This window comes from Gopherus flavomarginatus, chromosome 8, assembly GCF_025201925.1.
Source record: "Gopherus flavomarginatus isolate rGopFla2 chromosome 8, rGopFla2.mat.asm, whole genome shotgun sequence".
Lineage (NCBI taxonomy): Eukaryota > Metazoa > Chordata > Testudines > Testudinidae > Gopherus > Gopherus flavomarginatus.
Window position 1 is genome coordinate 79,462,076 of NC_066624.1, and position 22,937 is coordinate 79,485,012.

At 40.4% G+C, this 22,937-nt stretch overlaps 2 protein-coding genes across 6 annotated transcripts in view; one reads left to right on the plus strand and one right to left on the minus strand.

Annotated features, from left to right (window-relative positions):
• COL4A4 (collagen type IV alpha 4 chain) overlaps positions 1 to 687 on the minus strand; it is a 131,732-nt gene extending 131,045 nt beyond the window's left edge. For all 3 annotated transcript variants that reach the window (XM_050963987.1, XM_050963986.1, XM_050963985.1), the window contains exon 1: positions 568 to 687. In XM_050963987.1, the coding sequence (XP_050819944.1) occupies positions 568 to 605 (38 nt within the window). In that variant the 5' untranslated portion in view covers positions 606 to 687. The remainder of the gene's footprint in view (positions 1 to 567) is intronic.
• Positions 436 to 22,937, plus strand: part of LOC127056310 (collagen alpha-3(IV) chain-like) — a 106,967-nt gene continuing 84,465 nt past the window's right edge. For 2 of the 3 annotated variants that reach the window (XR_007775779.1, XM_050963979.1), the window contains exon 1: positions 929 to 1,029. Coding sequence is in view for 1 of the 3 variants with exons in the window: in XM_050963979.1 (XP_050819936.1) it covers positions 946 to 1,029 (84 nt within the window). In the remaining 2 variants the exon portion in view is untranslated. Of the gene's footprint in view, positions 571 to 928; positions 1,030 to 22,937 lie in introns of those variants that run through there. The other variant, XM_050963980.1, reaches the window with a different exon arrangement.

A 22,937-nucleotide genomic window follows, 5' to 3' on the forward strand; every position in this document is an offset into this window, starting at 1 on the left:
GGACGTGCACAAATCAAAAGTTAAGTAAAATTAGAGGGAAAAGTTCTTGACCAACAACTACAATACACAATATGGCCCAGATCCTTCAAGCCTTTATGCTTGGGAGTAGCTATGCACGAGTACTACACAGGTTGTGTATATAACCAAAAATTTTGTGGAAAGAATTAAAGGACTAGTGAGCACAGGAAAGGACAAGCTATACTGCCAATGGCTGCATTAGAAACAAGTAAATGGTTAAGCAAGGTGAAGTTATCAAGTAATTAAACCACAGTGGTGACCACTGGCAAAACTATTGGCATTCAGCTCTTCCTTATCACTCAGATCAAAGCATGACCATTACTGTTCCCACAGGCTGCTACTGGTCCTCAGCCTGAAGGCGAGATCTCCGTGGGGCACCAGAAAAGCTGGTCCACACAAGATATTACCTCCCACCCTGCTGTCCCCTCACACACTGTGCCGTTTAGCACGCAGCAAGGCGCACTGAGGCTAAGAAGCCACTCAGGGCTTGGTCCCAGCGAACCCCCAGCAGCGGCGGCGGCGCCACGCCCTGTGTGCTACGGTACCCACCAGGTAGGAGCATTTAGACGAAGCCCTGCGCTGGGCATGGCGCGGGGGCGGCTCTCCCGGGCCCGCTGGCAGGGCTGCTGCGGAGGGACTCCAGGCGGAGGCAGAGTCGCTGCTGCGGGAAAGACGCCAGAGATACCCGCTAGCCTCTGCCCCCGCCCCTTCGCTTGGCTCGTCTGTCCCCGGCGCCGCGGGGGCGACCAACCCCTGGCTGGCTCCCCGCCCGGCCCGGCCTCCCTCCGCGGCGCCTCGCCGCGGCAGCCACCGCCCCCTTCGCCGAGGGGGGCTCGCCGGCCCCGCCCCGGCTCCCCCGAGAGACCCCGGCCCCGGAGCGGCCGCTGCTGGACGCGGGGCGGCCTGGCCGGGCGCGCTGGTGCTGAAATGACCCGCTGGGGCTGCCTGCGGCTGCTGCTCTTCGCCCTGCTCGGCAGCCTGCGCGGGCCCGACGGCTTCGCCGCCGCCAAGGTGAGGGTCGGGGCGCGTGGGGGAACCTGTCCCTGGCGCTGGGCTGGGACCTGCTGTGTGCGGGCTGGAGGTGGTGCCAGGGGGCGATATTTCACCCACCCACCCCAGTCAGTGCCTGGCCCCGTCTGTGCACGTGTTGTAATGATGGGGGTGCGGAGGGCCAGAAGTGACGGAGAAGGTGCCGGCGATTTCGCTGTGGCATATTTTTTGCAAGCGAAAAAGCAGCCAGCCCTTGGTTGTAGCTGTTGTTTGTGCTGAAGCAGCGCTCAGAGTGATCTGAAAACAAGTGACGAGGGGAGGCGGCTGTTTGACAGCCGCTGTCGGACTCTAGGGTCAGAAATTTGCTTAAAACCGTGTTGCAAGTGCGCCACTCAGCAGCCCCGCTGGATATTGTTTTCTCTTGGCCCGGTCTGCGAGCCTTTGCGATCCGACCCCGCCGCTGTAAGCCCTGGCCTTTCAACTAATTTCTTGCAAAAACCGGATATTTTTGTCATAGGCAAAGTTACTGGTATATGCAGTGGAAAGGAACTGGTGCTGGCCTGGATACCTTTGCCACTGACGGCAATGGAAGCGCTAACTTCAGTGGCAGCAACCTGGGGCTTTTGCTTAAGGGAAGTAACCAATATAGAGGAGGTAATTAATTTGTAACTTAGAGCTTCATTCTGTAAAGCCACTTCAGCACATGCTTTGCTTTAAACGTGCTTAAATGCCCTTCCTGGATAGAGATGCTTTCCTGAATCATGACCTTATGCAGAGAAAACAGAGATGAAATCCAGCAGGACTTTATTTTGGGGATGTGTATGTATCAGAATTAAACATGTCACTGAAGGCCACCTTGATTTGTGGTGGGTGAGGAATGCAGGATCTGACCTAATTATTAAAACAAAATGTTCTGTTTGTCAAAATACAATGGTTTTACAGTTCAGAATTGGCATTTTATTAAAATAAAATATTGCTTCAAGCACTCATAGTTCAGATACCCCCCCCCCACACACACACGTGAAACATTGTTACATAAAATGCACAAGGGCAGCCATGGGATAAAACTTGTAATATGTAAAACAGCCTAATGTCTAAGCACCTAAATGTCAGTATTTTATTTCAGACTATTTCAGATACATAATATTAAATATTAAAAATAAAAAAATGAGACCTAGAACAAATTTGATTGCATTAATAATCCACTCATTTCCCAAGATTTCACAAATAATGCAATTTGTACCTGTTGAAAGACTCAGTATTGTTATTTCTGCAATATTTGAGTAATCAGCTTTCTTCACCAGAAAGCCAAGAGCCTTAATACTGTTTCCAGTGCGGAGTTTTACCTGGACAGCATCAATCTGGTTGTGGTACAGGACTATTTAGTTAATAATAGTAATTCTTCTTCCTTTTGTGGTATATTCATAGCAACATATCTGTCTACGTACACACACACACAAGAAGAACCATCTACGATCTACATCAGCTTCAGTTTGAACTTTTTATAATATACAGTTTGCTTATTTGAGTCTTATTTTAACCCTGGTACCATCTGCATTACCCTACTCTGCAATTTAGTACACAACTTTCCCTTGATAGCAAGCTGACTAGAGGGATTTCCGATCCTCTCTGGTTGGCCATTAATCCCTGCAAATGCATCTGTTCTGACAGTGGAGCAGGAGGTAACTACTTTGCGGGTGGATGCTACTGTGTAATCCTAGGTGTGGCTTGCCAGCAACATTTCTGCTGTATGTCAAATTGTAAACTGATGAAATTAGCAATTTCTGTTGAATTTCCATATTAAATTTCTTGCATTATAATAATCAGTTTATTTTCCCTTTTAAAAAATAGTCACAATTATCTTTTAGTTCTTCAGTGGAGAAGTAGTAATGCTTTATAGTTGTGATGGAATTACAAAATATTCAGCAGTCCATTATGTAAATAAAAATATGTTGTTCCTTTTATTTTTCATTGATTTAAACAGTTTCTGGTATAAAGATTGCTAGCACAAGATTGTTTAGTCATTGCTTCTATCTTAAAATATTCTGGCTATTTTATTGTTAAACCATTCTGGATAAAGTATATAAAATTAAATAAATGACTCTCAGGTGACTTTTTCTACATATTCAGTTATTTCTTCTCTGGCACAAGGAACTTGCAGACAAACTTTAACCATTTAATCAAGATTGACATACTTAATAATTGCTTTAGTGAAGATCCAGCATCGCAGTTGTATTTGTATTTTCAATACGTTACACATTTTTCTGCAGACTTGTTTCAAACCTGTAGAGTTCTGAACAGATCTATGACTAGCTTCAATATTTCTTTGGCAGTTCAGTTGATTTCAACTGTGTTTATGTGAGAGAGACCTATAATAGATTTATTTTTGGTTTACAGCAGGTTAATTGAGATCAGGTTCCTTCCCAAAGTCACCTCAGTTACTGTTCTTTTATGTGCATGCCAGTATTGTCTAAAGTGAGGAAATCAGTTCTATGTAGATATTTCCAGCTGATGACAATTTGTATCAAAAGTGAGACACCCTAACCTGAGATTATTAAAAATAATAATAATTTGATTTTAGTTGCTAATATCAACTGGTATGAGCTTGTTTATCAGTGAACCATCTCATCTTGATTGGGCTGTCATTATGACAAATCCTTGTTTACATTTTAAAAGTAAAATATTTAACTTATTTAGTGAACAATGTTCAACTACTTATGAACATTTTGTTCTTGTAGACGTAAGCTGCAAAATGTTTATAGAAGGATTTGCGGGTTTGTTTCTTTTAGTATGTCAGTAAACAGTTTATCCAGAGATAGGAGTGAAAACTATAATGGGTGGTGGTGGTATTCATTTATTGTTTATGTGGCAATAGTGATGTTCACAGCTCTTTGCAACAAGTAGGAGGCCACAATCCCTGCCCTGAGGAGCTTGAGCTTTCTGGAATGTGTTGGGGAGTTTTCTCATTTTCTGTAATGTTGTTGTTTGCATTCTTTGCCTCAAATGTTTTTTAGGGGGTCTATGTCTGGACCCCATTGTGGAGATAACTGTACAAAAATGTGACAAAAAAATGGTCCCCAGATCCTAAGAATATGAAGCTGATGCACAAGCTTCAGCTGGTACAGAATAAGGCAGCCCACCTTCTCCATGGCTTAGGCCTTTGTGAGCACATCAGACCAGGGCCGGCTCCAGGGGTTTGGCTGCCCCAAGCAGCCCAAAAAAAAAAAAACAAAAAAACCCCGCGATCGCAATCTGCGGCAATTCAGCGGGAGGTCCTTTGCTCCCAGCAGGAGTGAGGGACCCTCTGCCAAATTGCCGTGGAATACGTGAAAGTGCCGCCCCTCTCCGGAGTTGCCGCCCCAAGCACTTGCTTAAGTGGTGTCTGGAGCCGTCCCTGCATCAAACCCATGTTCAAGTCCCTCCTTGTTACCTTCTGATGCCAGTTCAAGGCCTTGCTACTAATTTTCAGCGCAATTAGTGGATCAGTCCCCTGCTGTGTTAAAAACCAAATTTTGACCTATGAACCACTGTGCTCCTGTGGGACAATGCAGAACATAAACAGTAGACAAAGCATGTGAGAGTAGGGTGAGGGCATCTGGCTATGGAACAAACTTCCAGAGGAGATGAGATGAATCCGGAGTCTGAGCATCTTTAGCAAATGCTGCAAAACCGTGCCTGTCGAAAAAGCCTTTCTACTATAAGAATGAAATTCTCAATACTGAAACCCTTGTTACCCAATAAACCTCTAAAACCCAAAGAGGAAATTAGTACAGTCTAAAAAATCAAAACCAAATCTCCAACCGAAGCAGTGTTTTGACCCCAAGACAGGAGAAGTACTAGAGACTCCATAAAGTCCATTACAGATTTCACTATAGGTACCAATTTTACATGGAAGATGCTCTGATATTATGGTAATAAGTGGCAGGATAAAACCCTAAGATAGAAAGCTTTAGAATCTGGGAGTACTGAGTGATGAACTCCTGCGGAGAATATAATAATCAATTATAAAGTCCTTAAGAATAAAACAGCTAATTTTTCATTTTTTAATGTTTTCAATAAATGGCACTCTTATGCCTTATTTATCTACTTCCATACTTTATCAAATAGTTCTAGAAGTAAATACCAGATCTGTTATTTTTTTAAGTAGTTAATACAACAGTGTTATCTGCACATATATATATCAATTTTCAGAAAACTTAATTTGTCTTTCTAGGCTCTTGTACTATGTTCATCATCGTGGTATATAAGTGCCAGATATTTATGGCCTTAAAGATGCAGATAGGCATCTGGTGGGATTTTTCCAGAGTGTTTATGTCCCTAACATCTGTAAGTAGGCTGCAAAATTATGTGGGTCCACTATGTTTCATTCTTTGTGTCTTACTGTAACCAAAAATATGTGTAGTTTTTTTCCATTGTGTTGAAGAAATTTGAGGGTAAAATTTTGCTCAGTGAAACAGTAGCAGATCAGACCAGAGTCATGATACACCAAAGTCAGATATGAGTAGCAATCTGTACACTCAGTTTATGTACAGTATCTTTGATGTCAAATTATTGCCTTAAGCATATTTTATACTGTGAAATGAAATCTCATTAATTCAGTGCATTTGTCCTTCAGAGGTCAGTTTGTGTAGAAAATCTTTTTTAAAGAATTTATTCTTCTCTGCAAGTGGAAACTGAAGCTCCTGTTGCTTAAGATTAAGCTTGGCTGGCATAGATAACCAAGTTTCCCTGTTAATTCACTTGTGAAATCTCTAATTCCAGAAACATTCAGAATGATTTTACTTTATCTGCTCAGATAATACTTGAAAGTTAGAAGGCTTGTTTATAGTACTGTGAGTCCTGTACTTAAAGTAATTATTAGTGCACTTACCTCTTAATTGTTTCACGGTTAATATGCACTTTAAAATTGCACAAGAATCTAAGCAACTCATGATTTTGCTATATCAAAATGACGATAGTAAGTTAACTAACTAAAATGTAGTATTTGTATTTGCAATAGTACATAGGAGAACCAGTTATGGATCAAAGCCCCATAGCGCTAGGCACTGTGCAACCTAGAACAAAAAAGATAGGCTGTGAGTTCCTTGGGGCAGGGACTAAACAAAGTATGAGTAGGTTACTTTGCACACATTACCATGATAGATGCCTACAACTTCATAGATGCCTTACACGCTTGCATAAGAAAAGTAAAATCAGTCCCTACTTCCATGTGTGTGCTAGCTACATTGTGAGTTACTGTGTGGGAGGATAGCAGCCTTCTCTCCTCCCGGTGCAGGTAGGCTGGTAAAGGTGTGCAGTGAGTAGAAACTTTACTCAGCCCCCTAAAGTGCTTTCAGAGCAGATGCAAATGGGAAGGTAATACGCACCAGGTGAAGGGCTGATGCAGATATCTTCTCCCTGGAGCAAAGGGAAGGCCAGGGACTAACTGTCATGCTTTCCATTCAGACTGTGACTAGCCTGCTTAAGACATATTAGCTGATCCAGTTGCTGAAGACAAACACTTCACACTGTGTATTCATAACATAATATAAAATAAATACAAAATTAATCCATTCATGGCAGATGCCAACAAAAGTTTTGTCAACAGAATACTCAATATTTATTAGTCCAGTTCTTCTAACTCAGAAAAATCTCTGTTTAAAAGAAACGGGGAGAGCATGTAAATCTTGTAAAAGACTGCTGCTGAAGCTTTAATTTTTAATTAAAAATAATTAAAAACAACTAAATTTTATTTCCACTTTGATCCTGCACAAGAAGCCCATTGAAATTAATACTGGCTCTAGTTCTTTCGTTTACAGCCCTAGGGTCAGTTTAGAAAGGTCTTTTTAACATCATGTTCCTGGCCAGCTATGTGTATGATCTGTAACTGAGCTAAATTAGTATAGTAGGCTTATATTTCCCTTTTAGTTCAATTTTTACTACATCAGCACTGAAAAACAAATGTTTGAGATCTTATGGAATCTCCATCATTGGAGATCTTTAAGAGTAGGCTGGACAAATACCTGTCATGGATGGTCTTCTAGATAATACCTAGTCTTGCCATGAGTGGATCAGACTAGACTAGATGACCTCTTGAGGTCCCTTTCAGTCCTACATTTCTATGATTCTTTTTGATGATGACTTGTCTTTTTTGGAAATAAAGTTGATAGTATAAAATATGTCTCAAAATATGAAACAGGAAAGTTTTATATCAGAAGAAAAAAATTAACACAATTATGTTGTAATTGGTACGTAAGCAAACTTATACCAATGTCTGCTAGAAATATCATGCAGAATGATACGCTTTGACAATGAGCCAAGCTGTAGGAGGGGCAAAGTGTTGTCAAAGTTATAACACTTGCCCTTAGACATTCTTTTGGGAACACTTAGGTACTGTGAATTATCTACCCTGGTTTGCATAGTTGCCTCATTTGACATTGAGTGTACATTTGAAAATGTATAACAGTTAATCAGCCAATCTATAATAATACACTCCTGGTTAAGTGTGTTATATAATTCATTCCTGAGGTAAGCAGGAATGTTACCTATTTATGATATGCAGGATCGGCCTCTAAATGTGGTTGTTTTCCAGGGGCTGGCTTGCACTGGTATTGATTGTCTCTATAATTAGCTGTCACCAGTCCACCACAAACCACATAAAAAGCAACAGGTATAGTGCTAGGTGTAGCAAATGCTGATTACAACTTGTGTAGGATGTTGAGTGCTGGAGTGTGAAATTACTCTTATTGGCCCAGATCATGTGGTGTAAATCAATGATTACACTGAAGTCAACGTATTGAAACAGCGGAGTTATGCCTATTTACACCAGCTGACATCTGACCTATTATTATCTCTTGGCCAAGAGAAATTAAGTATTCTGCCTGGAAATCTGGAATTCAAAACTGTTACATCACTACAACTACGGTAATTCCCTGCTCAGAACCGATTATATTAACAGGGATATAATTTAAAAATCCTGTCTGTGATGCATTTTATAATTGCAGTAAGACACTCAAATGAATTACTGTGCCATGATGCAATTCATAACAGACGAATTGTCAGCTCTTGACTTATAGTCTTGTTCTTACAAATACACAAGGTATATGTTAAAACAAAGCTATAATCCAAGTTAATCTTATTAGAGATTATTAAAATTATTACGCTTGTGGAGCAAAAATTTGGTCATATTCTCCACTGCTTTGCAGCTTAGATAGTCACAAACATACTCAGATTTTATTGTGGAAGAACTACAGTGGCTACTTAGACCTAAGGATGTCTTATCATAACATGGCTTTGACACACAATACTCAGCTGTTGAATGCAAGTATTACAGGATATCTGGTTATCTGTTTTAATGGCACCTTTTCACTCTGCCATCCTCATTTAACAAAGTAATAATAATAAACTCACTATGTTGGCATAGATTACGTGATTCCAGAAATCAGGTGCAAAACTCAATTGCTGTTGGTTTTCTTCTTAACTGTTTAAAACCACAACAGTTCTTAAATACATTGAAAAGATTCCATTTTGCCTGATCATTTATGTTATGTTTTTGTATTTTTTCAGCTTTATATTTGTAGTTTATTTCTTTTTTTTTTTACCTACCAATTCGGTAATAGGGTAGGGAAGCTTCTGTCAAAACTGACACAGAGAGGCTAACTTTCTAACTTATTTGCCTTTCTTTCCGTCTGTTCAAATGAAAATTCACCAACTGTGGCCATGTGTGCTCCACTTTTACACAGAACAACATATAGAAAGCTGACATAACAAAATCTACTGGAATTTGGAGCAGTAGGTTGTATTATATCATTCCTTAACATCTGCATGCCAAACAGACTGCCACAAAATCAACTGATCTGTGGCAAAAATTTGTAAAAGTGGTCTCTAATTTTGGGAGCCCAACTTGAGACTCACACAATATTAGTGGCCATTTTAAAAAAAAAAGTAACCTGCACATCTTTGGCGCTTCCAGAACTATTGGTAATAACAGAAATCAAGATGTGTATTGTGGGCTTGTTCTGAGAAAGCTAATATTGTTATAGTCAGTTTCTAGCACTGTTTATCATTATGTCCGAACTTGCGTCGCATTGCAAGGGGATCATGCTACATATAGTGGTGGTTCCCTGACTCCATCTATTTTCAGAAGGCCAGCACCCTTTTTCCTACATTGCATTTCCACCAGTTATGTCTTGTGGAAGGGAAGGTTTTTGGCTGTTCAGTGGTATGGCATGCTATTGCATAGCCTCTTTTTTCCTTAGGTGTGGCCTTTAGGATCTGATTTTTAAAATGTTATTTATATAGTGTCCAAAAGCATGGTAGGAATTGTATAAACATGCAAAAAAACAGGTCCTTGAACCAGAAGACCTACAATATAAATTAATACCCCCTGCGTCTACTGGACAATGGATGGGGGAGTAAGGGGATGCCATATACAAGCAGTGTTTGAGGTGATGTTATGCATGGCACTTGTTAGTAAAATTTTGCATCTCACCAGTTGGATAATATAGTTCCTGGTTATTACGTTGCTCTATTAAAATGACTCCCTGTTAGGAAAGGAGTGAGGAGGTGAAGCGGCACAAAGGTTGGCAGCAGAACAACCTAATCAAAACCTCTTCAAAGTTTCTCCACAAAACCAAAATCTCTGAGACTATTTTGGCTAATCCAGGAAGGAGGATTTATTTGAACATTTTCCAACATAGTTCTTATTGAAGGTTACATTTGTTTAGCCTAATGGGACTTTCTGCTTTGAATGATTTCAAGGACAAAAGCCTTGGAGAAGGAACTCCCAGGGATACATGGCTACTGAACAGCCTTTGGAAACTCTGCCAGCCTGACAATTTAAACACTTTTTGCCAGATTCTGATACCCTTAATTACACTGAATAGTACTGTCAGAGAAAAACTTAGTTCTTGCTTTTCTGTTTGGGTGCAGCAAAATTAAATACTTTATTATTTCTCCAGCAATTGCAATAGAGGGAGGGAGTGCCCTAGGACAGTGGGTCACCGCAGTCCCGGACAGGTCTCTCAACAGGTAAACAATTACAGCAAGCATTTATACCTTTGTTACAGACAATAACAAGCAATAATACAGACAATAATGAGCAACAGCTGCATTTTGTTTATACATGGGCTATTTTGCTATTTTATTTTTTTTACTTTTGGGCGCCAGTTTACATATTTGATTATCAGTGCAAGGTCTGTGTGAGAAGTTATCACGTTCTTTTTTTACTTGCCTCACACTATTTTTGCTTTTACAAATTTCACGTTATTAGGGTTACAGCTGGCCTAACTCTTGCTAACAGACTGACATGCATTAAGATCCCCTACAAATCCTTGTCAATTCTTTCCCTTCTTCCACACTCCCCCCTTTTGTACTTTTAGTACGATGGATATTTTAAAATTTTTATTTGCATTAAGCCATGGATTTTTGATTTTATATTAGATGTTTTAATTTTAGGGATTTTTTACTGGATGTAATGACAATACATGATTAGCATGGACATGAAAGGTATTAATATTATTATGTTTTTTATAACAACAATAACATAATTTTAAACTAATAACAATGCAAGCAATAATATTTTTATAGCAATAATATATGAGGTTGTTGTACAGTTTTGGTTACAAAGCATAATATATTATACTTAGTATATAAAGTATCTACTTTATAAGCTGTATGAAAGGCATTTTTTTTAGCTTGATATATATTTGAAGCATGTGAATTTGCTTTTGCAATTTAGAGATTTTTTGAACTTTTGGTAACAATGAAAGCAAATTTTGAAATTGATTAGGTACTAAGCTGGTTTAATTAAAGGATATTTGGAAATATATATAATAAATATATAATATTGTGAGAGAAGAATAAAAGTGTGATTTTATTTATTTATTTATTTACTGCAGTGCCCATTCACTCTCTGACAAGCAGGCTCACTCTCACCAGAAAAGCTCTACAGTGAGTTTAAATAAGAAACTTTTGTCCAACAAACACTTAATCCATTCTGACAGCGTCATCAACTGATGCATGAATTCACCTCCCATTTTTGTAATAGACATGAGAGTGAGAAGCGGCACACCTACTTAGATTGTAAGCTCCTTGGACCGAGGTCTGTCTTTGTTATATGTTTGTGCAGCTCCTGACACAATGGGGCCTTGGTCATAACTGGCACCCCTAGGCACTACTGCAGGGTGCATTATCAATAGTAAATTGATAATGCACCCTAGTAAAACTCCAGGACTATCTGCACATTCTGTCTTGCCTTGATTTAAATATAATATACAATTCCCATCATATTAAATGCAGCAGCATGGGCATGAGTAGGATCCTTAATATGTGAACTTCGAGTGCTACCAGGAAATCTATTATGGACTTTATTAAGGAGAATAGAAACTGAAATATGTATATTACACTTAACTTCACACACATTGTCTCCTTTTGATTTGTTACTGCTTGTGTCAGGTGCGGCATGAAAATAAAAAGCACATCTCTGGGATTTGTAACAAAATTCCTCCTGCTCTGGGCTTCAGTTCATTTTCCCCCAATAATAAAACTGTATCAGAGACCATTGTCAGAGAGATCTGCCTGAAAGTCTTTGCAAAGAATACACAATAGAATAAAATACACAATTGCCTGTTGGAGAGACCCATAGCCCCAACCTGCTTCCTTTTTCGGGAAGGCTCCTATTTATAAAGACCCCTTAATGTCCAATGCTTTGCTCTTCTGATTCTGAAAAAGAGGCTGGCTGTAACCCCTCAGAATTGCCCACTTGAGCTCTTACCATAGGGAGGAGCAGGAGGTTCTAGCCTATTACTCATGAAACTGCAGCCTGGGGTCCTGAGATCAGTCAGCACCATCTGTTTCTTTAGAAGTTCCCAGACTGCTTTACCCAAACCCTCCCTCCCGCTCTGTGATTGCTCCCCCTACTGCCACAGTATTAATCTAGGAAACCTGCTGTGGTAGTACTGAATGAGGATGGTTTCACTCCTAAACCTTAAAGGAACAGTAACTACTATTTAATTTTATGATAAATTAGGATAAATGGAAATTGAAGTGGGAAAACCACTAAAAGATGAGAAGTATTAGATTTTAGCAATAAAGTAGCACAACAGAGACAATTATATTTTTTGAGTATTTCTATATACTGCAGTTAGCTTAATTTTGTGCCTCTTAGATACTTGGTTCCAGGCATGCATCATAATATGTAAAACATGTTTAGGAAATTCCAGAATGGGATTCTGCTTTTTAAATCAAGATAGTGTAAACTTTGGTGTACATAATGTTAATTAAATGGGATTATCTCTTCAATTAATATACTTAACTTTCTGAAGGAGTATGTGTTAATCAAACAAAGATTAAGACAACATGATCTGCATGTTCTTGGGCTAAGTGGAGTAGATGTAGGGTTACTATCTAAATTTAATTTACAATAACATGGTCTAATACCATGCTCATTTCATATTATGTTATACAGGCGGGTTCAGGCTAGGCGCTGTAGAACCTAGGGAAATGTCTCTTTGCATCTCTGAGACTGAAGACATGCAAACTATGTTAATCATTTTTATCAGGGTTAACTGACACCCACGCCAGAGCTGGACACTGAGCCTAACAGGTGTATAGTGTGCTGTGAATTGCCTTGATGCTACATCTGTGTGTGTGGTGTAGCTCAGTACCTCTAGGCCAGACAGCCAGCTCCATGAGCTGGTTCATAGAGAAGAACTGGGTGTATAGAGCCATAGGCTTGTTTCTTCTGTGGCCATTTGGGGGAACGGTCCCTGACGTCCTCCAGGTACAGCAATGGCAATTCTATCATGTCCTTGTGAGGATTGTGTAAATTGGGAAGAAGGATCATTGTGCCCTCCTCTGACTCCACTGCACGCACACATGAACTCCAGGCAAAATCTGAGAGAAAGAGAGAATGTTGGGTGTTCTCCAACCACACAATTAAACATCCCGAGCCTGATTCTGTTCCTATACTGGTGTATATCAGTAGTAATGGAGTTGCACAAGTATAAACCCAGTTTAAATTTGAGCAGATTCAGATCCTGTATATACAAATACCTGTATAAAAAGATATCACCAGGAGGACCCCCATCAAATGTGATTTCTCCTTGGGAATTGACCTTGGATTTCATTAGAGAGAAAGAAATAGATTTAAACACCATATGTTTGAGGCAGAGTGTTTCTAGCGGTAGACCAACACAACTTGCAGTTCCTATTTCCCCTAGTGTCATCTTATGTAGTAAGCGTCACCATAAAGCACAAATATTAATGACTGGGAAGATGGAGTGGGGTTATCAAGAGAAAAATTAGGTATACCTAGCAATATTTTGCTATGGTAATATATAACAAACACATATTTGCTATGGTATTAATACATACACCACTGAAACCTGATATATCTGATCATACGACATTTTATTTGAGGTAAGAAGATTATCAGAAAAACATAACAAAATCTGCATACATGCTAAACAAACACTTTTCAGTTTATACGTAGCATCCCTAAGACTAAGGTTTAGACATTTCCACCACTTTATTCCATATGGTTAGCTGATGACTAAACTTCATTAATTCTCATGACCTAGATTTGTTAACGCAATAATTATACAATATATAGGAAAAATAATTATACTTATTACCTCTATATTCCAGGATCAATGCTATAAAAATTGCATTGGCCATGGAGGTAGTGCTGAAAAATCTTATGCAAATACAATTTTGTATTGCTATAGAGTTTCATGTGTTTATAGTTCGTTTTTTTAAAAATTTCAGTCAGTACAGTGGAACACAAACCACAGAGTTCATGAAAACATCAAATTAATAAATAATGTCAAATAAGCCCAAATCTATCCATTTAATAGTCACAAGATCCAAGCATGTGGAGCTATGGTAGTGGTATGAACATTGAAAATAACTAATCATCCAAGTGTTAGGAGAAAAAATAACTATAATAGACCATCATTTTGTCTGCTTGCCCCTCACCCCAGTCAGGGTATGTTAACTGGCATTGATTACACTGGGAGTTGTTTTATCCTTTGAGAGAAGATTTAGTGATGGTAGTAAAAAGTCAGGGTTTCTGTTTCTATTTTGACAGTCACAGTTCTACCACTCTTTGCAAAGAAGTATGGTCTAGTCTAATGGTGTGAGAACTGACATGGGAACTCTGTACTAATCCTGATGCTGACTCCTTGCGCAGCGGGCAAATTACTTAATTGCTTTTTCATGGTTTCCCCAAGTCCTAGTTTCGTACAAGGGATCTCTAATGTACTTCCCATGCAGGGCTAAGAAAGGATTATTTTATCATTTTCACTAAAATATCGAGGCTTCCACAAGTGATTATTAATGGTTTGTGGGTCTAGGTGATATCCGTGTATTGCACTGGCTTAAAGCTGAAGTAATGTAGTGGTTAATCAGGCCCTAAGGACTTTTCTTCACTGCAAGGTTAACTTCTGAGTTATAACTTGAGTTTTGCCTCAAATTCATGTCTTGTCCACACACTAACACTCCTGAATATGGTAGAACTTGTATCTCAAGTGGGCTGGTCTAGTGGGGGTAAAGGCTAGAGTTAGCAAAGCTTGTCTGCTGCTAACACAACCGCTCTGTAGTAACACAGCCTATTATTATTATTATTATTATTAAAGTTTGTTACTGAAGTGCATGGGGAGAAGAGTTGGACCCTGTAGTGGTAAGCACTGTACGAACAGAGCAATGGACAGTCTCTGCCCCTAAGAGCTTACAATATAAAGGCTAGCTCCAGGCAAGTGCTGCTAGCCATTCAGGTCCCTTCCCACACTTCCCCGTGTGTGCAGAAATGAGAGACAAGTTCTCCTACAATTCACTGGGAAAGAATTTCTAGAGTTTACTACAATGTAAAGAAGCCTGGGATATGCCCCCAAAAGTCTTACCTCCTCATCTGAGTGAACACAGCATGGATACAGCAGCGAGTGTTGTTTTGCAGTGTGGCCACTCTCACTTGAGGTAGGCTAACTCGAGTGTTGATAACTCAGGTTAATACTGCAGTTAAGAAATGCCCTCATCATGTTTACCAAAAGAGACTGGCTTGAATGGCACCAACTTAAAGGATATTTTAAAAATTAATTCCAGGTGTAGATTGGAGCAGGTGTGTATGAAATGTTGTGAAAAGACATTTAATGAAAGTGATGTACTGTGCAGTTATTATTTACAATAGTTTTACAAGACAAAGGCCCTGATCCTGCAGCATGTGGCATGCAGAAGCAGCAATTCCCTCACATATCATACATTGCAGGATTGAGACCAAGTTTGTTGTTGAGGTTTGTATATACTCATTGTAGGCCATAACTTGCCTCTTTTTACAATATTTATGTACGAGATAGGAATCTGCTGAAGACTTCGTTGCCTTCTATTTTATTTCATTTTAGAGACTCTACATTTACTTCCTTTCTTACAATAGTTGTTAATAGTTAGAATAAAGACAGTTGGCCAGAGGATTGCAAGATTGTTGCCACATAGTGAATTTTACTTTAGAAAATGAAAAGTACACTCCTAAAGGTATTTACTGAGCATCTGATATTAAAAAGAGCTTTTAATGTACTCATTGATTTGACATCAGTAAAAAAGTGTGTAAATCTGACCCTAACTACTCAATCTGCAGAAACTTCTGTCATATTTCTGTACCAGTCATTCATCATTGATGTCATTTACTTTGCAGATTTCTTTACAAAAGTCACTTTGCACCAAACATAAAAATAATCACCTTCTAAAAAGTTGTGTTAAATCTTCAGTAACTGACTGTGTATAGGATCAGCAAGCATCCATGTGGCAATTTTAAAATATCATACTTTTTCTAAATAATCAGTTAGCTAATTCCAGTACTCACTATTTCTGTGACAAAATCAGAGACTGTCAGAAAATCCCTTCCCAACCATTGCTCAAGCATTCATCAGAGTCACTTAATATGCATGTCTTTATTTCAGAGTGTGATTGTTCAGAAGGGGACAATTTAGAGCTGCCAGGACTGTCTCTTGGGCAGCCCAGTGCTTGGCCAGTCTCATGATAATCTCATGAAATTAGCTACTCTCACAAAATTTCCTGCCTTTGGACCAAAGGTAGGTATCAAAGTTCCTACAGCTGGAGCGGAGCTGTGACTGCACAGCCTACTCTCCCCACAGACCTAGAAGATCCAACAACTCTGGTGTACTCGAGGCGGGAACGTTTTTCCTGCGGGGACCTGGCAGGGTCAGCTGGGAAGATGCAGTGTAAGCTGTCCATGCTTAGTGAACAGGAAGAGGAATTTCAAAAATTCCCAGCCTTTGTGGGGAGGTGTGCATGCCTGTGTACCTGGCTTCAGGGCAGTGAAATTCAAACTGGTGACCAGAGCATTGTGGGACACCTCCTGGAGGTGACATAAGCAACACACTGTCTACACTGACACTACGTCACTCTGACTTTGTCGCACATGCTCTTTGCTTCTCACCCAGGTGACTTCATTATGTCAGCGTAGCAGGAGAGTTAAATGCAATGTGTATACCGCCACTGTTTTTTCAGCGAAAGCTGACTTTCATCGACAAAACTGTGTAGTGTAGACATAGCCTAATTCTCTTTTCAAAATCCAAATGGAAATTTTATATTACTAAGTCTTAAATGCCTGTATCTCTTAAGAAAAAATACTTGCTTCACTTTTTGAGTTTTGCACAATTTAGAAACATTCTATGTGACATTCTCTCCTTTTATTGTCTCTGAAAAACCGATCCACAACATCTTCCATAATGAAAGGTACATAGCATTTTTTTAAAATTACGAATAAAGGATACAGTAAAAATACCTTTCTCAAAGAGTAGAATAAAAGAAACAATGCACTAAAAGCTTTTAGTGGATAAATAAGGGTAAGAAGTGAAGTGGTCAAAGGAGCATGATAAATGCAGTTTAACCCTATAGTTGTATTATATGAAATGTATAATGTTAATAGTATGTATATTATATATAATAGATTATTTTGTTTTCCTTACTGCAGTAGAGGTAAAAATATATAAGGCTAATGTCATTCTGGGGTATATCAACAGGAGTAGTATAATAAAGACATGGGAAGTAAATGTTTCACTCTACTCAGCATTGGTGAGGCCTCAGCTGGACTTTTGTGTCCAGTTGTGGGCACCACACTTTAAGAAAGATGTGGACAAACTGGAGATAATTTGGAGGAGAGCAACAAAAATGATTAAAATATTGAGAAAACCTGCCCTATGATGAAAGGTGGAAAAAAAAAACTGGGCATGTTTAGTCTTGAAAAAAGAAGACAAAAGGGGAGGACCTGAAAAGTCCTCAGATATGTTAAGGGCTACAAAGAAGATAATGATCTGTTGTTCTCCATATCCACTGAAGGTAGTATAAGAAGTAATCAGCTTAATTTGCAACAGGGGAAATTTAGGTTAGAATTAGAAAAAACTTTCTAATGATAAGGTTAGTTAAGTACTGGAATAGGTTACCAAGGAAGGTTATGGAATCCCCCTCATTGAAGGTTTCTGAGAACAGATAGTACAAACAACTGTCAGGGATGGTGTAGGTATGCTTGGTCTGGCAAAGGGGAGTGGACTAGATGACCTCTTCAGGTCCCATCCAGCCCTACATTTTATGATTTTGTGAGTTTTGACATACCAATCTGTAGTTTCTTTTATCTCTGTGTGTGAATCAGAGAGAGAACTATTTTGGGAATACATCTACATTCCAAATGTGCAATTATCTTATAAATATACAGTGTATCCTCCTAGCTTCACCAAGGTACCTTAGAGGTTGGTCCTACTAGGTGCTGAGCACCCTCCAATTCCATTGACTTCAGTAGGAATTACAGGCATTGAACGGCAGTCAGGATCACATTCTTACATACTTTGTAAGCCTGTACAATACGTGATTTATTATTAGACTTTCCTAATTTGATGTTACCACCAAGAAGGAGTTCTATTCTTGACATCAGAATTTGACATATATTAGTTAGCTGCAGGCTGAACAGTTTGATAAAAGGAAAATATTAAAGCCACCCAGACGGTATAAAATGAAAAATCCAACTCATGCTCCAAATGTTCCTGATGTGCAAACTTTTGTCACAGCACACTTAATAGCCTGCATTGTGGCCCCTATGTCAGTTCAGAAAGTGCTACAAAGTGTCAGTTTGTGCTCTTATGCAGAGCTCTGCACTGAATTTTGATTACAGTCGGGCCTCGATTTACATGGTGTTTTTTTGCATGGTTTCAGTTATGCATGGTCAATTAATTGTGACCCTTTCTTTTTGTACATGGTATGGATTCACTTTTACATGGTGCAGCACGGTCGCCAAGATGAGCAGATGTGTCTAGAATCAGCTGGGTGCTTCGTATGCCCCCCACCACCACGCTGCTCTGTGTGATCGGATATTGTCTCGTAAACATCACGTTGTCCATTTGCCTTTGCCTGCTATTTATCACCCTTAATAAGTGTTCAGCATAAGCTCAAAGAGGAAATTGAGAGAAAGTGACTCAAAAAGTGATACATCACATGTGAAGAAGCAGAAAAAAAGGGTTGTCTTTAGTACAGAAATGGAAATGTTGGATAAGCTCGCTAAGGGTGAAGGTTCATCATCTGTAGCTAGGGCTTATGGCCTTAATGAGTTGACTGTGCGTATAGTGAAGAGAAATGAGGCAAAAATTAGAGCAAGTGTTGCTGCAAATGCACGTAAAGCTGCTAAAATGTCATTCTATACTTGTGATATTACCATACATAAGATGGAGAAAGCAATGAACATATGGTTTGGGGACCAAAACACAGAAAAGAGTTCCATTGGATGGGCCAGTGATTAGATAAAAAGCAAAGAAATTGTATGATCACTTAAAACAGGATGCTGTGTCAACTTTGGGGAAGAGCGGTGGAGCAAGGAATATACTTTTATAGCCAGCAAGAGATGGTTTGAGAAGTTCAAAAGGAGGTATGGGCTGCATAATGTTAAATTGATCAGTGAAGGTGCATCTGCAGAACATGAAGCGACAGCAAGGTTTCCACCCGAGCTGGCCGAACTCATTGAGGAGAAAGGTTACAAGCCAGGGCAAGTTATTAACGCAGATGAAACTGGCTTATTTTGGAAACAGATGCCAAAGAGAACCTTTCTTTCAAAAGATGAGAAATCTGCTCCAGGTTACAAGGCTGCGAAAGACTGACTTACCCTTCTCGTGTGTGGAAATGCAATGGAGGATTTTATGGTAAAGCCAATGCTCCTTTATCGAACCCCAAACCCCCATGTACCAAGGCCAAAGATAAATATCAGCTACCAGTGTGTTGGAGGCTTAATCGGCATGTGTGGGTCACTTCAGTGCTTTTTATGGACTAGTTTCATAATTGTTTTGTGCATGAAGTAGAATACTACCTGGCATCAAAGAACCTGGCATTTAAGGTCCTACGGATCCTTGATAATGCTCCAGGCCACACTGCAAGCCTTCAGGCTGTGCATCCCAAATTAAAGGCGGATTTTCTGCCTCCAAACACCACATCACTCCCTCCAGCTCCTTAACCAAGGTATTATCGCAACTTTTAAAGTTTATTACTCTCACCACACCTTTCACCACATCCTAGACACTATAGACAGTGATCCAGGCTTTACAGTGACACAGTGCTGGAAGGATTACACCATAGTAGAGTGTGTTAAAAATATAAAAGAGTATCTGGATGAAATAAAGCCTTCATCATCAATCAGTGCATGTTAAGAATATAAGAATGGCCATTCTGGGTCAGACCAAAGGTCCATCCAGCCCAGTATCCTGTCTACCGACAGGGACCAATGCCAGGTGCCCCAGAGGGAGTGAACCTAACAGGTGATGATCAAGTGATTTCTCTGCTGCCGTCCATCACCACCCTCTGACAAACAGAGGCTAGGGACGCCATTCCTTACCCATCCTGGCTAATAGCCATTAATGGACTAAACTGGATAAATTCATGGAGGTTATCTTTTAAACCCTGTTGTAGTGCTAGCCTTCACAACCTCCTCAGGCAAGGAGCTCCACAGGTTGACTGTGTGCTGTGTGAAGAACAACTTCCTTTTATTTGTTTTAACCCTGCTGCCAATTAATTTCATTTGGTGGCTCCTAGTTCTTCTATTATGGGAACAAGTAAATAACTTCTCCTTATTCACTTTCTCCACGTCACTCATGATTTTATATACCTCTATCATATCCCCCCTTTTCCCAGCTGAAAAGTCCTAGCCTCTTTAATCTCTCCTCATATGGGACCCATTCCAAACCCCTAATCATTTTAGTTGCCCTTCTCTGAACCTTTTCTAATGCCAGTATATCTTTTTTGAGATGAGGAGACCACATCTGTGCACAGTATTCAAGATGTGGGTGTACCAGGGATTTATATAAGGGCAATATGATATTCTCCATCTTATTCTCTATCCCCTTTTTAATGATTCCTAACATCCTGTTGGCTTTTTTGTCCGCCGCTGCACACTGTGTGGACGTCTTCAGAGAACTATCCACGGTGACTCCAAGATCTTTTTCCTGATTCGTTGTAGCTAAATTAGCCCCCATCATATTGTATGTATAGTTGGGGTTATTTTTTCCCAATGTGCATTACTTTACCTTTATCCACATTACATTTAATTTGCCATTTTGTTGCCCAATCGCTTAGTTTTGTGAGATCTTTTTGAAGTTCGTCACAGTCTGCTTTGGTCTTAACTATCTTGAGCAGTTTAGTATCATCTGCAAAGTTTGCCACCTCAGTTTACCCCTTTCTCCAGATCGTTTATGAATAAGTTGAATAGGATTGGTCCTAGGACTGACCTTGGGGAACACCACTAGTTACGCCCCTCCATTCTGAAAATTTACCATTTATTCCTACCATTTGTTCCCTGTCTTTTAACCAGTTCTCAATCCATGAAAGGATCTTCCCTCTTATCCCGTGACAACTTAATTTACACAAGAGCCTTTGGTGAGGGACCTTGTCAAGGCTTTCTGGAAATCTAAGTACACTATGTCCACTGGATTCCCCCTTCTCTACATGTTTGTTGACTCCTTCAGAGAACTCTAAGACATGATTTCCCTTCACAGAAATCATGTTGACTTTTGCCGAACAGTTTATGTTCTTCTAGGTGTCTGACAATTTTATTCTTTATGATTATTTCAACTAATTTGCCCGGTACCGACGTTAGACTTATCGGTCTGTAGTTGCCGGGATCGCCTCTAGAGCCCTTTTTAAATATTGTCGTTACATTAGCTATCTTCCAGTCATTGGGTACAGAAACCAATTTAAAGGACAGGTTACAAACCTTAGTTAATAGTTCTGCAATTTCACATCTGAGTTCTTTCAGAACGCTTGGGTGAATGCCACCTGGTCCCGGTGACTTATTACTGTTAAGTTGAACAATTAATTCCAAAACCTTCTCTAGTGACACCTTAATCTGTAACAATTCCTCAGATTTGTCACCTGCAAAAGCCAGCTCAGGTTTGGCAATCTCCCTAACTTCCTCAGCCTTGAAGACTGAAGCAAAGAATTCATTTATTTTCTCCACGATGACTTTATCATCTTTAAGTGCTCCTTTTGTATCTCGATCATCCAGGGGCCCCACTGGTTGTTTAGCAAGGTTCCTGCTTCTGATGTACTTAAACATTTTATTCCCTTTTGAGTTTTTGGCTAGCTGTTCTTCAGTAGAAAAACTTGTGTCGAAAGACAGTGAATGATTTTTGTAGCTTCCCCGAAATGTGATGTGAGGTGGAAGAAATTACAGAGCTGGGTTGTCGTGTGGGAGGGCAGGGATTTGACAGTCTCCAGGCAATGGAGATAGAGGAGCTACTGGAGTCCCACTCTACCAAGCTCAACAAGGAAGAGCTGGAGGAGCTGATTCAGTCAAGCACCAGTGACAAGGACAGTGAGGAGGTGGCACCAAAGCTGCAGCTGACAATGGGGAGCTTGGATAAGGCTTTTCGATTGGCCAAGGAACTTGGAGACCTTTTTTTTGTGTGCTGAGGATCCATTCATGGAACGTAGCTTGAAATTCAAGAGAGAGCTTGAGGGTGTGTTGACTCCTTACAGGGAAATTTACAAAGACATGCAGAAGAAAGCCAAACTATTGACCATAATCAGGTTTTTTTTTTTTTTGCTTTTTTTTTTTCTTCACATGTCTTCTGCCACCAAGCCACTCCATAGCCACGGGTGGGACTGGCCCTTAGCATCCAGGCCCACCCAGCTCCAGCTCTGCTCTAGCCCTAGTGCTGGCCCTGCTCGGCCTGCTTACCCCAGGCTCCAGCCGGCCAGCGGGGTTGAGGGCTTGCCCCACTGCCTGCCCAGCATTCCAAACGGGGAATGGGGTTGGGGCATGGGTAAGCCCCCATACCCCAAGCCAGCTCCACCTGGCGCTCCTGCCTGGGAGGGGATTGGAGGTGTGCCCTGCCCGCCTGGTATTCCAGCCGGGGAGTGGAGTCAGGGCACGGGTGCTTACCCCACTCTACTCGCCCAGCATTCCAGCTGGGAAGCGGGCATGCCCTCATGCCCTGGCCCTGCTCCTGCTCCCTGGGTGCGCACCTGGGGCCCGGGGGGAGCCCTGGCCAGAGTGTCCATCACCCCGCACATGGTTGACTGGAGAGGGTGAGGGAAGGCGGTACAAATCTTGCCTGTCTCATCTCCCCCACCCCTTCCCACCCACCCGAAGTGGGGCCCCACCCAAGTGTCCCATCCTGTCTATGCCACTGCGCCACACTCCCTGGCCTCCCCAGATGACCCCTCGGAGTTCTGACTTCAACAACATCAGCATTATTATCCTATCAAGTTCACCTCAACATCAGGAAAGGTCAGTAGCAAGTTTAAATTTCATTAATTTTTTTTAAGAAAACCTGTATTAGATATATTAGGGAGGTCATCTTGTGAGCCTGGAACCTAAACCCTTATTTCCCATAGACTCTTCGTATCTTTTTACGCAATTTCTATTTGCACAGTGTTTCTTCGAGAACATAACCACTGTGTAA